Genomic DNA, 15,793 nt, shown 5'->3' with positions numbered 1-15,793 from the left:
ATGGTTTTGTAGATGGGTTTATTCCATTAACCGCTTAAAATGAAGCTATTCTCATGTGAATGTGGTTCTACCCAGTTGTCTTCAAACACTAGATGGCAGCACTGTAGTAGTGGTGGTCCAACATGAGACCGACCATTCAACAAACCTGGCTCAATCAATCATAGTTGGTTACAATTTTATATATTTAATAGAACACAGAATTACAGTAGGTAGAAAAACCAAGACAGTTTATTTGAATTTGAATTTCACAAGTGCCAAATAATGTGTACGGATATGACGACGCTGTTCATTGCTTCTGAGACGAGGGCTTCAACCAATCAGACGTCTCTTGTCTACTGTGGCTAATGGTACTGATACGATAGTAGATAGCAGTTTTAGGAGGGGCGGATACATTGACACATTGTCTGGCAATCTTGACATAAAAAGTGGATGCCTCTATGCTACAGCGAAATATACCTCTTCCAATTTGCACAAGGTAAGATACGTCGTAAAGTCACCCTGACCTGAGCCACGGGATCTGATTTTCAAGCTACGCTAGTCGGTTTTGGCTAGCTACTGAGCTATCAAACAAGCCACTAGCGAGCAAGTGTGCGGTCTCTGGTCGCGAGGACAGTCCAGAATCCCATGGACATAGTGTACAGCCTAATGCAACGACATATTCTGGCACGAGGTTGCAGATTGAATAGTATTGGGTTGGTTAAATTAATTATTTCAACGTTTGGACGCACGCTTGTTTCAGGTATCATTATTCGAGTGAAAATTAATGGCTAACTAATTCTGACAGCCAGTATCAGCGCAACGTTGGCTAAATTAGCGTTTGTGACAGCGGAGCAGCCCGTCGACTTTCGCAGTTGAAACACATTTTGAAGTATCAGTTGATATCCACTAGCCACCTGCTTCTCATTACTAACCAAAAAAGTTACAATAGATAAGCGTTCATATTATTAGCTAGTTGGCTAATAGCCAGCTAACGGTACAATTGCCGCTCCCCAAACGTTCTTGACAACATTGATTGACAGCTAGTTTAGTTAGCTAACTTTTTTGGCCAGTGCCTGGGTTAATTTAGATAGCTACATCTGCATATCTCGAGCAAACGTAATGGCAATGTCGACGTTACTAGTTGACGTTACTGTAGCTTGCTACCTAGCACTGCAGATGTAGCTAGCTAACGTTAGATTATTCTTGCATGGGGAAAAGACAGGATGTAAAAATGTAAAGTAATTATCCATGTGGAGATTAGCAAGGGATTATGGTTGTGCTAGGACCATGGAATGGACGATGTATAAAGACAAGGACACAGCAGTGGTTACAAGACACCCAACAAACTGTAGCTACAAACCCTAACGTTATGCTCCTTACTATATCAGCAAGAAACAATTCTGATTGCATCGATTCTTCTATCGCAATCGCTAATCTGTAGCTACATTATCGGGTTTCATCTCGTGTGAGCTAGCTATTGCATAATGTTGTTTTGTCTCTTATTTTGATCACACCCTTGCCAGCTCTCACTGCCATGTGTCATAGCAACACGTAGCTGCTGTGCGTTTTTCAATCTCCTGTCACAGAAAAGATGGCTCAAACGGTTCTTGTTTTGCCTTTTGTCAGCAGAACTATAGTAGTAACAATTATTATATTTTAGTATAGGTTGGTGATGATGGTTAATGTAGATATGTCAGTCTTTCAAATCCCTTTTGGCCCAGCTGTTGTGGCTGCAAAGGGTGAGGTCAAAGGTGAGGTGTCATAGCAAAATCCTGGTGTGGTATTTTACAGATTAGCCATGGATTATGTCAATATTTTTGCATCAAGTATTTGTAGCAGTTGGCAGTTACACAAATCCCCACAGGGCTCGACATTAAAGCTTTGTCCTCTTGTCCATCAGACAAGAAGAATATAGATTTAAGTTGTCTAAATGGACAAGTACAAAAAATCGCACATTACAATGTCAAACAATTACTCCGATCAGAGGGCAACATTCAGTGGTGGAAAAAAGTACCAAATTGTCATACTTGAGTAAAAGTAAAAATACCTTTATAGAAAATTACTCAAGTAAAAGTCACCAAGTAAAATACTACTTGAGTAAAAGTCTAAAAGCATCTGTTTTTAAAATGTACTTAAGTACAGTGGTGGAAAAAGTACTTAATCATACTTGAGAAAAAGTAAAAGTTATCCATCAAATTCCTTATATTAAGCAGTGGTGGAAAAAGTACCCAAAAGCCATACTTGAGTAAAAGTAATGATACCTTACTGGAAAATGACTCAAGTGAAAGTCATCCATTAGAATACTACTTGAGTAAAAGTCTTAAAGTAACTGATATTAAATAGCCATAAGGTAAATGTACTTAAGTATCAAAAGTATGAAACGTGAATCCAAAAAGCAAAACAGCCAGACCTTTTCATTGTTTTGAGCTTTTCTGAAAGGTAACAGTCTTATGGATACAAGAGCTCTGATAAAAATAATGTGGATTCTCAAATAGGCAATACATCTCTTACAGACAAAATACACTGCTAAAAAAAATAAAGGGAACACTTAAACACAATGTAACTCCAAGTCAATCACACTTCTGTGAAATCAAACTGTCCACTTAGGAAGCAACATTGATTGACAATAAATGTCACATGCTGTTGTGCAAATGGAATAGACAACAGCTGGAAATTATAGGCAATTAGCAAGACACCCCCAATAAAGAAGTGGTTCTGCAGGTGGTGACCACAGACCACTTCTCAGTTCCTATGCTTCCTGGCTGTTTTGGTCACTTTTGAATGCTGGCGGTGCTTTCACTCTAGTGGTAGCATGAGACGGAGTCTACAACCCACACAAGTGGCTCAGGTAGTGCAGCTTGTCCAGGATGGCACATCAATGCGAGCTGTGGCAAGAAGGTTTGCTGTGTCTGTCAGCGTAGTGTCCAGAGCATGGAGGCGCTACCAGGAGACAGGCCAGTACATCAGGAGACGTGGAGGAGGCCGTAGGAGGGCAACAACCCAGCAGCAGGACCGCTACCTCCGCCTTTGTGCAAGGAGGAGCACTGCCAGAGCCCTGCAAAATGACCTCCAGCAGGCCACAAATGTGCGTGTCTGCTCAAACGGTCAGAAACAGACTCCATGAGGGCCCAACGTCCACAGGTGGGGGTTGTGCTTACAGCCCAACACCGCACAGGACGTTTGGCATTTGCCAGAGAACACCAAGATTGGCAAATTCGCCACTGGCGCCCTGTGCTCTTCACAGATGAAAGCAGGTTCACACTGAGCACATGTGACAGACGTGACAGAGTCTGGAGACGCCATGGAGAACGTTCTGCTGCCTGCAACATCCTCCAGCATGACCGGTTTGGCGGTGGGTCAGTCATGGTGTGGGGTGGCATTTCTTTGGGGGGGCCGCACAGCCCTCCTTGTGCTCGCCAGAGGTAGCCTGACTGCCATTAGGTACCGAGATGAGATCCTCAGACCCCTTGTGAGACCATATGCTGGTGCAGTTGGCCCTGGGTTCCTCATAATGCAAGACAATGCTAGACCTCATGTGGCTGGAGTGTGTCAGCAGTTCCTGCAAGAGAAAGGCATTGATGCTATGGACTGGTCCGCCCGTTCCCCAGACCTGAATCCAATTGAGCACATCTGGGACATCATGTCTCGCTCCATCCACCAACGCCACGTTGCACCACAGACTGTCTAGGAGTTGGCGGATGCTTTAGTCCAGGTCTGGGAGGAGATCCCTCAGGAGACCATCCGCCACATCAGGAGCATGCCCAGGCGTTGTAGGGAGGTCATACAGGCACGTGGAGGCCACACACACTACTGAGCCTCATTTTGACTTGTTTTAAGGACATTACATCAAAGTTGGATCAGCCTGTAGTATGGTTTTCCACTTTAATTTTGAGGGTGACTCCAAATCCAGACCTCCATGATTTCCATTGATAATTTTTGTGTGATTTTGTTGTCAGCACATTCAACTATGTAAAGAAAAAAGTATTTAATAAGATTATTTCATTCATTCAGATCTAGGATGTGTTGTTTAAGTGTTCCCTTTTATTTTTTTGAGCAGTGTATAATTATGCCTTAATAATTAAAGAATATAGCCAGTAAACGTAAGCACTTACTTTGCTTTAGAAAAAACATCCTATAATAGAACCCTATACATAAAAAAAAAAAAAAAGATGAGCTTATCAAAAGTACATGTACTGAACTGCACACAACCTCACTGTAGGAATATGAGGACATCACCACTGATAGAACTGTATTAGAAATCAGTGTGTCATGCCTTTGTAACAAGGACACCTATAAACATAAATTAACAAAACGCATAAGGCATCCGTGTCCTTGGGCTTGCTAGCATTAAGCTGTCATTACTTGAAGTTGAAGAATTGACAGTTGATCTTCAGTAAAAGCTGGTTTTCAAAGTTTCTGGAATCCTGCCTTGCTCTCCTGGGGCTGAAAACAAGTCATGCAATGCTGAACAGCCTTTCACATGCAGCTGATGCAGGTAAGGGTGTGTTTAGCCTCAGAGACAGCTTACAGACTGCTGGGAAGGACTTGAGCAACTCCATATGATCAGCTGAACAGACCAGGTATCCGTCCACCTGTTTGGAGCTTTCTTGTGCTTGTGCATCTGAACTGGTGCCATCACCTAGCTGCAGCAAGGGTTCTTCCAGGTGGTCCTTGATGTAGTCCATTCCTGAAATACAAGGAAGATGACAATAGAAATCATGCCGTTATGAGCCTACATTAATCCATCCCCATCTATATAAACCAAGCAACAGGGCTAAGTAGGCTACCCATTGGACTGAACCACAAAGTCAGGATTGTTGTTTAAATGGGTGGTTCTCAAATCTATGAAGTGTCAAAATGTACACTATACACAGTTGTTTATGAATAATAAAATACCGTTAATTAACCACGTTGTCTTACCCATTCTGATGGTGGCATCATACTTTGTCCATGTTGTTTTGAATTTGGGGAGAAGGATTGCAGCTGCGATCAGCTCAGGGTCGTGAAACGTGGCTGAAGCGCTTCTTCAAGTCCCAGTTGTAGCGCATCCACCAGAGGCTTACAGTACTTCAGGGACAACTTGATTCGGTCAAGTTTTGTGATCAGCAGGTTGATAGTTGGAAGTAGCCACCCCATCTGGACATTGGTTTCAGCCTGCAGGATGTTGATGGCCTTTCGACTGGGCTCATGGTGGCAGCATGCTCTGTGAGGAAGGCGAGTTCAGCTGGATTGAACCTGAAAAAAAAAAAAATATATATATATATTACTGTTTCCTAACCCTATACAAAGGGGACCACTAACCATTTCACCTGATTTAACTACAGTAATCAATGGCTGGATGAGTAGTTGACTAAATGGATCAATGATAGTGTATGGCTACAACATGTGAAACAGTTATTAGTCCCCAAGCAAAGGGTCAGGAAACACTGCAACATAATTTAGACAACATTCAAGACCTTAAATTATGATAACATAATACATAATCCTTACTTACATTGGAACCTCAGTCTGTGCAGAGAACTCTGACGGCCACCTCTCCTTTGTCTTTGACGATCCTCAGGAGTCTTTCTACAGCCATGAACCAGGAGTTCCACATTGTAGCAGTCGGGCACAGCAGCTGGAGGTCGCAAGCATCTTCAACCGTTTCGGCTGCAAGCGTGGATCTTCCGCAATTGTTCCAAAGTGCTTGGCACTTGCCAAATGTTGAATGGGACACTTTTCTGTAAGCCTCACTGGATGTTGCTGAGTAGGTGGCAAGCACAGTGCTGGTGCTTTGGCAGCTGGTACTCAAAACCATCATCTTCATTCAGGATCGCATCAACAAACTCCACTTATTCACTCTCTTCCTGTCCTAGCTGCTTCACCACCCACTGCTTCCACTGCCTCGTTTTCATCTTCTCCAAAAACGTGGAAAGCTTTCAAGAATTAGAGCCGTTGTCTTGTTGTTCTCACAATCTTACCCCGGATTTCAAACTCAGAATGGATGTAATTTAGGGCGCCTGCCAACACATCAAAGGTGTGCGATCCTCTCAACCGTTTACAGGCTAGGGCTGCAGAGCATCTGTTGAGACTGTCAGGGTCTATCCAGTGGGCTGTAACACCAATGAAGCTCTGTCTTCTTGCAGACCAGCAGTCAGTGGCGATGTGGTCAACTCCTCTCATGGCCTCAGTCACCTTCTTCATTTCCGTGGAGGCTTCATCAATCCTGGAGCGCAGTGTGGGCCTTGATAAGATCTTTGAGTTAGGCTGCAGATCCTGGACAAACTCTCTGAACGGTTCTTGTTCTACAACAGAGAATGGTTGGAGCCTTTGGACCCCATACTTCACCACAGCTTTGTCGATGGATTTTTGAGACACTGTCTTCAGTAATGTGCTATGCTTGATGGTAGAGGGAGTCTTAGGGGCATGTTTTCTCTTCAGTGTGTTTACCGTCAGTTCTCCATACTTCTTAAGATGGTGTACATGCTTTCTCTGAAATAAGAAGAAAAGGAAAAGAGAGACAGTTACTTAGCTACATAACTACCATCACCAAATACTTAAGGTATAGGATCCTTGAAAGCTATAAACAACATTGGTTAAGTGAGAGTTTGTGACCACCATTTAATATTACAATGAGAAAAAACTGTTAATTAATCTAGCTAGTAGGTTACGTCAATAACTTAAGTCTACAGTAATTAGTTAGGTAAGAACAACTTTATCAACTAACATTAGTTAGCTAGCTAGCTTGACCAGGTGTTTAGAGAAAAGGTATTTGGCTAGACTAATGTTAGCTGACTAAAATGTGCCCAGATTCGGAAACTACTAGTTAGCTAGCTAGTTAGTTAGCTCGTGTCAGTTGAGTTAGATTGTGTTAGCTAAAACAGCTTCCGAATCTGGGCACATTTTAGCCAGCTAAAGTAGGTAGCTACTAGCTAGTGAACTATTTAGGTATATAGCTAGGATTAGCTAGCATCAACTAACACTGCTTGTTGCATTAGCAATGTGGGCTAGCTAGGTTAGCTAATGTTAGCTAGCATGCTAAAAATGTTTAACGTTATTCTAGCTAGCATGCTAACAGTAGGCTTACCTCAATGTGTTTTGTTTAGGTTCAAAGGTGAGTTCTTGAATGCTAGTATTTCCTGAACTTTTTGTAAACATAAGACATTTCATCCGGTAGGATGAATCCTTCATTCCGAGAAAAGAAAACATGTATTTTAGATACAGCCAAGGGTGTTCGTCATCATTGGGAGGTGGTAGAGCGATTTCGGACACGCTTGGGCAAAGTGCTACTGAGTGGATGACTGTTTTGCAAGTGACAGGCTCCCAGGTGGTTGTGGTTTGCACTTTAGGACCCTTGGATTTGCCCAAATGTATGAGGATTGTATCAACTCTGCATGTCGTTGCCTGCTGCATTGCAAAACAAGTTCACCCATGAGTGTGCCGACTCGCCGATGTTGCTTGCATCTTTTTTCCAACATTATTAGTTTTTTTCTTCCAGCTTCAGATTGATTTGATTTTGTAGCAAGGTGTCAGGGGAAATGTATCAAAGTAAAAGTATTCTTACAAAAAAAAGTGTGTAGTGAAGTAAAAGTCGACAGAAATATAAATAGTAAAGTACAGATACCCCAAAAAACGACTTAAGTACATACAGTAACGAAGAAATCACCTACACCAGGACCGAGTTTGGGAAATCCTGGTGTAGGTGATAGCCTGTGCATATTGGCTACAGCCTCATGTCCAAACCGATGCTGACATGAAGCGCCAGAAAATGTAGTCAAACTTTAATGAGACTTTTAATTACATCAATATAGGCTAAATGCCAGTAAAGACCAGAGAGTGAAGGACAGTGCCTGTTGCGCACCCCACATCACCCACCTTGAATCTGAGCAGAGGCGGTCAGCATTTTAAAACTGTTCAACTATAAAGTGAATTGTTTAAAACCTAGACGTTTTTTTTATTTTATAAAGCATGTTTTACCTTGTTTCAAAGTAGCCTAGCCAAAATACGACCATAGACATGTTGAGGGAATTATTTTATAAACACTTAATATGCCATTGAAACCAGCATTTTTCTCATGTTCTGTTGGTTTTCAAATCAACATTATTTTATTGTCCAGCAGCCAAAGGCATAATCCTAGTCTATCAGTAACCCATGCTAGTTGATGCATCTTTATATTACCCCATCCTTCATTTCTAATTTACATTTTCATCTCTGTCACTAGCCCAAAAGCAGTCAGATGACGATATTGAGTTCATTTTACCGTCAAAACGCATTGTACTGTATGCAACCGACAATACACTCGTATCCCCCGTGGACCGGTTTGTACCTAAAACATTCTCCATTCAGGCTGCAAAGGTTTTAATTTCCTCCTTGACTTTATTTAATGGCGAGAAAAAAACAGGGAAAATATGCGTACTTTCTTTTGAAACACCAATGCTACTTCCTGATGTTGCGCCCCGCATTCAGCCAGGGGTAAACAACCGACCGCTGCAACCTGATTGTTTCCCAAGGAAAGTATGCATATTTTCCCCGTTTTACCCCCGCCTTCTCACCATTGAATACATTTGAGGAAATCGAAGCTTTTGTAGCTGGAATGGAGAATGTTTTAGGTATGAACCGGTCCACGGGGGATAGGAGTGTATTGACATTGTCGGCTGCATACAATGCGTTTGGACGGTAAGATTAACTCAATATTACCATCTGCCGGCCTTTGGCTACTCTGTAACATTCAACCCCTCGCGAGTGCGGTGTGCTTTTGAGAGTGATGTTATTCCCTAATATAAGTTTGGAACATTCGATAATAGCCTACAGACGTGCGCATTGTTGAGTTTATAATGTGAAGAAATAAAACGTTATCAACATTTTAAGCTATACGTTCTGATCTGTTGCGTCAGCCTCATTTGCTTTTTTGAATGTGTTTATGTGCAGGGGTTGTATGGTTTTTGGATCTGTCGCCCCAGAGTGTTTTGAACAGTAGACATGTACAAAATTGCAAAAGTATTATTTTTTTTTAGTAATTGTAATGTTGAAAGTGTGGCCAACCATCCTCTAGGAGAGCCTTAAAGGGGCAGTTGTGTATTTTAAGACCAGTTTGAAAATGCAAAGAAGCCAATAGGCAGAGTGTAGCCTACATTGTCTGATTCTCTGTAGTAAACAGAAGTGGTTCCTTGCGTCATACAATGATATAAAAATTGTGTTACAGACCATTTTTAAAATTTTTGTTTTACATGTCCGAAGAACAAGTGGCAAAAAAGTTAGTCAAGCCCTGCCCCAGTTTTTGGGTCGGTTAGGCCTAGTTTATACTCTGGTTATGAGCAGAGGTGCAGGTGTTGAAATGTCAGTCTGTCCTACTACTTGTCTTGGTCATTGAGTTGTCCTTACACCACACTGAAGCATGTTTAACATTGTAGCAATGTTTTAGGCCTTGTATTTTATTTTATATATCTCAGGTTTCAACCTTAAACCAGAGGTTGCTGCTGTTAAAGTTTATGGCGGCAAATAAAAGCAGATATGTTAGTTTTCCATTGACAAGGTACGGAAGTAGTTGGGATGTTTATGAAAGTTCTGTAAGAGGCAACATCCGGCTCTCAAATCACTTGAAAAGGCAGCTAAAAATAGCCTTTATGTGAGAAACAAGAGGATTGCAAAATAATACAAAAGACTCTTAATTTAGCCCAGCACTGACAGTAGACTGTTTGAGTGCTGCAGCCTCTCTCAGCATTCTCTCTTTCACACTCTCTGAGGAACATTAAAAATAATTTGGCTGTCACATAATCACGGTGGCTGTTCTTCAAATTTGTTTGATCTTTCCATCTCTGACTTGTTGATAGAATTAGCAAGTAGGGCCAATGAAATAGTTACTTAGGCCTAGATAAAGCACTCTTCTTCCATTAATATAGTCTCTGTCCTTATTTAGGCATATCAATTATGCCAATGAGCTTTTTGCATATTAGTGTGAGAAAGTTCCACATCAGGAACTAGCCGACTAGGTAGAGCTTGTCAAAGCCTGTGTGAGGGACTAGCCTATTAGGTAGCGCTTGTCAGAGCCTGTGTACAGACTGATTCACAGCTAGAAGTGCTGTCAGGCTGTCGTCTTTTCCGGAGTGTCAAGTGGTGGCTTTGACAGGCACTGGGCCATGTCTACTTTCGCTAACCCACAGAGGCCTCTTACAGAAGGGTCAAATCCAATTGGCCTGGATGTAGGCTTAGGGCGGTATACCGTTGTATTTGGAAAAAGCCACAGGATGGTTTTTCAATACCGTCAAAACTATTTATTTGACGTTTTTCAATAAATGTAAATATTTGTAGCTACTTTTTAAGTTATTACCTGCAGTCAACTTGTGCAATACCTTAGGAGATAAAGCAGATTACATTCTTAATTTCACCTGTCACATTATTTTAAATTATGAAGCTTACCGTAGTTCCCCAGAACAGTTGAGCCAGTCACGTGTTTGTTTGTAAATAGCACAACAGGAGAAAGCGAGCTGGTGAGTCCATAGTGTTCTAGATCTATCGGCTAGTCTATGTTGTGCGGCACACGAGGTGATGAAGTTACACTCGTATGCAATTCACTAGTAAATGTTTGCCATCAGATATCATATAATGGCTTTCTGCCAGAAGTCAAAGCACTCTGGATGAGTTATCTGTACAGCTGCTATTTTTTCCCTGTGCTTCCTACTAGCGTTTTTTTCCCCCTCCTCCTTTCTTCTCCGATCTGCTCAGTGTACACATGCTGCTCTCCCTTCCATTTGGTAGCTACTAGCTGTGCTTGTATAACTTTGAGCTGGATTTGCTTGCCTTTGCAATTCATTTATGTTAGTTTTTCGCTTGTTAGCATTTAGCTAACAGCGTTTGATTTCACTATTAGTTTTTGCTAATTCTGTTAGCATTCTGGTGATAGAGGCCCAATGTGCTTTTCTTGCGTTTTTAGCGCCCCCTTGTGTGCTATGCCGGTAATACCGTAAATCCTGGTACGATAGAAGGACAGTATGGCAATATGAAAATCTGGATACAGCTCAAACCTACCTGGATGCACACATTTTACTCTATGTCACAACGTTTGACGTGTGCCAGTGTGGAACACACAGGGAAAGACCACTTGGCCTACATTTTATAACGCAGAAACTGTGTAATGACCATAACCGAAGCATAATCATAACAAACACACATCCTGTCACATCTCTTCCAGGAATCAAGGGATCTGTGTGTTGTTGAAAAGGTGTCTTCAGGTTTTCTCCCCTAGGACAATTGTTCCCAAACTGTGGGGCCCTTATTATTATTATTATTATAATTTTTTTTTTTTAAGGAACTCAGTCCGGCTTTAAACTTACTCTTGAAAGTTGAAATAGTAGAAGGTACAATTTCGAAATTGGGTAGTGCATCATCAGTTCCTCTTGTCATGTTAGTCATTGCATACCTTAGAGAGCTATTTATAACTTGTCAGAAATGTCCAGATCAACTAGCCCATGTCAGCTAAGGTTTTTTTATTTAGTTTTTTTAGCCCATAGATATTGTTGTAATTTCTCACTCAAATATCACATGAATACATAGTAGACATGGCAAAATGTATAGAATTGCAAGAAAATGTGCTTTAAACAGCAACATTTTCTTTGCACCCCATGACAAAATGTGTAGAATTGCAGGAAATAAGCTTTAAACCTGCAAAATTCTCTCCACCAACAAGAGGGGTGTGAACAGTTTGTGTCATGAATAGTGCTTGTACCCATAGAAATAGAAGTGGCGCGCGTGCAGGTGGGGGCGCAGGATGTTCCTCAATGCTGGAAGGGGGGCCCGAGTGGAAAAGGTTTGGGAACCCCTGCCCTAGGAGAAACTAATTGTTTTTCTCCTCTCTCTCAGCCCACTGTGCTGTCTCAGTGTCCCTAGGCTAGTCCCCTCACAGGTTTCTGGGCCCATGAGAGAGGCTTGGCACAGCTCTAAGACACATTGTGCTTTGATGAGAAAACACTGTCTGCAAGAAGGTGACATGATCAGAGTACAGGCTTGGTCAACAAATCAATCGTCACTGTCACTGACAAGGCAGAGATAATGGGTCTGATAATGAATGCCTCATGCTCTGGCATTGTGTAATGAAACAAAGGAGATGACAGTATGCACTTCACAAAGTTATTTATCTTACTGCAATGCACAGGAGACAATCAGTTTAGGCCTAGGTAGGTCCTGTCTAAAATGCTGGATGCCTCGTCGTGCTGACTCTCTACCCCATTTACCCCTGTAATTGTGAAGTCCCTTTTCTCTACAGACTATTCACAAGTTACTTTATTTTAACTGATTAGAGTTAAGGCTGGGCCTGAGCCAGTGGAACATTGGAACTGGGGCTTTAGTGAATGGCCGACAGACAGACAGACCGGATAGCAGAGGTAATTATTGGTGGAAAACAAGCTTTGCTGGCTAAATGTCTTTGGTTGTCCGAGCTTTGGAAGTGTGTGAGTAAAGTTTGGTGGTTGTTAAGCAGATGGAAATCCTTGACTTGGAGACTGACCAGTTCCAATGTAAGACAATGGTAATTACATAAAGACCACCTTCTCAGTGTTGGGACAACACCAGCCTGAAGGGAATCAATGGGAAATGGCCAAGTAGCGTAGTTTACTGCTACTCTGCTACTGCGTGTAGCCTTTTGCCACCATTTACTGTTCCCCCTCGCAACAACCTATAGACTACAGGTTCCTCCCCAGCCAAGCCTCCTAAGCCTGTCTCTGTGCGGTGCTGGCTGTTCAGGGCTGTCTCGCCAGGCCAGGGCCAGTCTAGGATTGGCCCATGTTGACTTGGACGAGTAATCTGTGCGAGATCAGCAAAACGTAATCGCCTTTAGCTCAGGCCTTCCCGGGGTATTACTAGTCACCAGTAGTCACTGTGTGTGTGTGTGTGTGTGTGTGTGTGTGTGTGTGTGCCACAGCAGGGCTATTGTCCTGTTCAGCAAAATGTGGTGCTGTGTGGAGTGTTGTAGTCTCCCAGCTGGTCTTCTGCTTTGTTTTAATCACGGGGATTTCAGATTGAGGTTCTACAGTTGTGATGTATTATTCATGTTTAACACATGCTGCTGCACTTTACTACACGCAGTCTTGGAGCTTAATCCCAAATTCATCAGCGCTAAGCCTACTTGTCAATTGAGTGTATTGTGGTTTTAAATGATCTGTAAGGGTTTTGTATAGGCCCAGCCCTTACATGTGTGTGCAGAAAATCTTTAAAACATAAACCCAGCCAGTGCTGAATGCTATATCCTTGTGTTTTGCTGGTTCATACTGTTTTTTAGTATCCTTGTATTGACACTGGGTTTATGAGATGGGATATTCTAGGCAGAGCTGTTCCAGTTCCCTAGGGTATACTAGGCTAAACAATGTCTACCAGGCTATAATACTCAGACTATTATGGTTACAGACAGTACACACACACACACATGTAGTTACTCCTTGGACAAATAATGTAAAGATTTAAGAACAGGTCTGGTAAATACTGCAGGGTGCATGTCTCTGTTGCTACAGTGACAACCTGCTCAGTGCCACACTTCCCGTGTGTGTGTCAGTGTGACTTAGTGCTAACCTCCTGTGTGACTGTGTGTATCTTGGCAGACTTCAGCCATGGCCACGACAGGCACAGGCGCAGCTGAGCCAAACCGGCCAGGCCCCCAGAGGAAGATGTCCACAACAGGGGAGAGCTTGTACAAGGTGCTAGGCCTGGAGAAAGGAGCTTCCGCTGAGGACGTCAAGAGAGCCTACAGGTAACACTCAGCCTGTCTCTGGTCGTTATAGCCACATAACCTGTAAGCCTGTTTCGCCACCTGTAAGCCTGTTTCTCCATTTCCCGGAGCAAGTTAATGATCAGCTTTATTCAGGAGTTGGTCCATCAGACACAGAACAATTACTTTTAATGAGGTATAAGCTCTTCATAGGATTTAGAGTTTCGTCTAATTTGTATGTGGTGGTGTGGACTGAGATTCATTAATTCATCCATGCATTTCTTAATTCATCCATCTATTTACAGGAAACTAGCGTTAAAGTACCACCCAGACAAGAACCCAGACAACCCGGAGGCTGCAGATAAGTTTAAAGAGATCAACAACGCCAACTCCATCCTGAATGATGACGGCAAGAGGAGGATCTACGACGAGTACGGCTCCATGGGCCTCTACGTGTCCGATCAGTTTGGAGAGGAGAGCGTCAAATACTACTTCCTCATGTCCAAGTGGTGGTTTAAGGTGAGAGAGAGAGAGTACCTCGTAACCCCCCAAAACCACCTTTAGTCTAACAGGGTAATACATTAGGTTATCCTTGTTATCCTGGGTGTACAGCCACATCACTCACACAATCATCACACTAAGACCTGCTGGGATTTTATTAGACATGGTTATAACTAGAATTCACTGTCTAGTACTCGGTCTTCTCCATGCATTAGACACCCTACTATAATCCCTGTTGGGAGTACATTGACAGTCTATAAGTATCTGTGTATAATTGCTTTGACAAGTGTCATAGTTACCTCCCTCTGAACCTGTCAGTGTACTGTGTTTTTCTGTTTCAGTCAGTCAGACAGATGGCTCCAGGTGCAAAGCAGTCTTTATTTAGAACTGTGTTCTGTGTAGTTGTGCTCAGTCATTCTGAGATGTGTGGCCTTTGATGCTGAGTAGAGTAAGTAGAGTGGTCCAGATGCAGAGAGGAAGAGCCACTGACTGTCTCACAAACCTCTCTGCTTTCATCTACAAAGAAAACTAAAAAGCAAAGGAACATTTCAGGGATAAACAAAACCGCTCCACTTATTTATACCCTAGAAATGCTCGGTACAATAGGATTATTGAGAGCATCCACACGTATTACACTGTCTCTGCTGTTAATATCCCCTAGCTTCTCTCACTGGGTTACCCTGTAGATCTGAGGCCAGACATGTTTAAGTTCTCATGCGAGCAGGAAGAAAGCGGGTGACTGTCCCGGCTGGGTATGTGTGATGGGGAAATGCTCCATACTGATAATGCTGTGTGTTTGTGTTATGCACTGGTGCTGCAGACCATGGCCGTGTGCTGTACCGTCTTCTCCTGCTGCTGTTGCTGCTGCTGCTGCTGTTTCTGCTGCGGGAAGTGCAAACCGCCGGAGGAGGATGATCACTACCAGTACGTGGACCCAGAGGACCTGGAGGCACAGATCAAAGCTGAGACGGACGGAGGTGAGACCACGCTGGGAGGGGACGGGGGAGTTTTTAAATGGGAGGGGGGACATTATGGGGAGGGGGTATTTTGGTTTGGTGGCAGGTAGTCTGTGGGAGGATGTTTGTGGCACTTGTAAGTAGGCTGGGGACTGTTTGGCATTGGGTAGAAAACTGAGTGTGCTATGCAGATAGGCATTTTTCTATTGTATAGACTACAATAGGTGGGCTAGAGCTCATGAGGAGTGTAACAGGATAAATACAGTATGCCTCCCCAGTCCCTGTCCTTCTGTGTTGGCCCTTCTCCTGTGTCCTGGCGCCCCTCCACGCTACCTCAGCAACAGGCCGCCTCGCAGATGTCGGTTTTTCAGCCTGACTTAACGCTGTCACTTCCTTTCAGAGCAAAAGAGCAGGAGAGGAGGACAGAAGAGGGAGGAGAGGCAGGGAAACAGATGGGGCCAGAGCAGCCAAACAGGGATGGGGAGGAAGGGATGAGGGAATGGAGGAGGGGAGGGGACAAGCACCAGTGTCTAGTCCAGCTAGGCAGGACTCTGGGTCTCCAGCACCTGGTCCTGCTCAGGAGGTAGAGGCTACATGCTAGACCATAGATTACCTTCATGAAGCAGAAGAGCTAAAAGTGCAGGTATTTATAGCTTACTCATACTCTGAATGAGAGACTGCTGGT

The 15,793-nt window shown here is 43.1% G+C and overlaps 1 protein-coding gene and 1 long non-coding RNA gene across 5 annotated transcripts in view; one reads left to right on the top strand and one right to left on the bottom strand.

Annotated features, from left to right (window-relative positions):
* Window positions 1-68: 68 nt before the first annotated feature.
* LOC311108629 (dnaJ homolog subfamily C member 5-like) overlaps window positions 69-15,793 on the top strand; it is a 23,602-nt gene continuing 7,877 nt past the window's right edge. For all 4 annotated transcript variants that reach the window (XM_084151310.1, XM_084151308.1, XM_084151309.1 and 1 more), the window contains exons 1-4: window positions 69-475; window positions 13,545-13,693; window positions 13,957-14,170; window positions 14,973-15,129. In XM_084151310.1, the coding sequence (XP_084007436.1) occupies window positions 13,554-13,693; window positions 13,957-14,170; window positions 14,973-15,129 (511 nt within the window). In that variant the 5' untranslated portion in view covers window positions 69-475; window positions 13,545-13,553. The remainder of the gene's footprint in view (window positions 476-13,544; window positions 13,694-13,956; window positions 14,171-14,972; window positions 15,130-15,793) is intronic.
* Window positions 486-11,186, bottom strand: LOC311108631. The gene is made up of 4 exons (XR_014610524.1): window positions 10,375-11,186; window positions 5,474-6,450; window positions 4,900-5,214; window positions 486-4,666 (listed from the first exon to the last, which is right to left on the bottom strand). It is a non-coding gene; the product is annotated as an uncharacterized lncRNA (long non-coding RNA).

The sequence above is a fragment of the Coregonus lavaretus genome, assembly GCF_964263955.1.
Source record: "Coregonus lavaretus genome assembly, chromosome: 33".
Taxonomy (NCBI): domain Eukaryota; kingdom Metazoa; phylum Chordata; class Actinopteri; order Salmoniformes; family Salmonidae; genus Coregonus; species Coregonus lavaretus.
The sequence above is the reverse complement of the archived record's forward strand: the minus strand, read 5'-3'. Positions and strand labels throughout refer to the sequence as shown.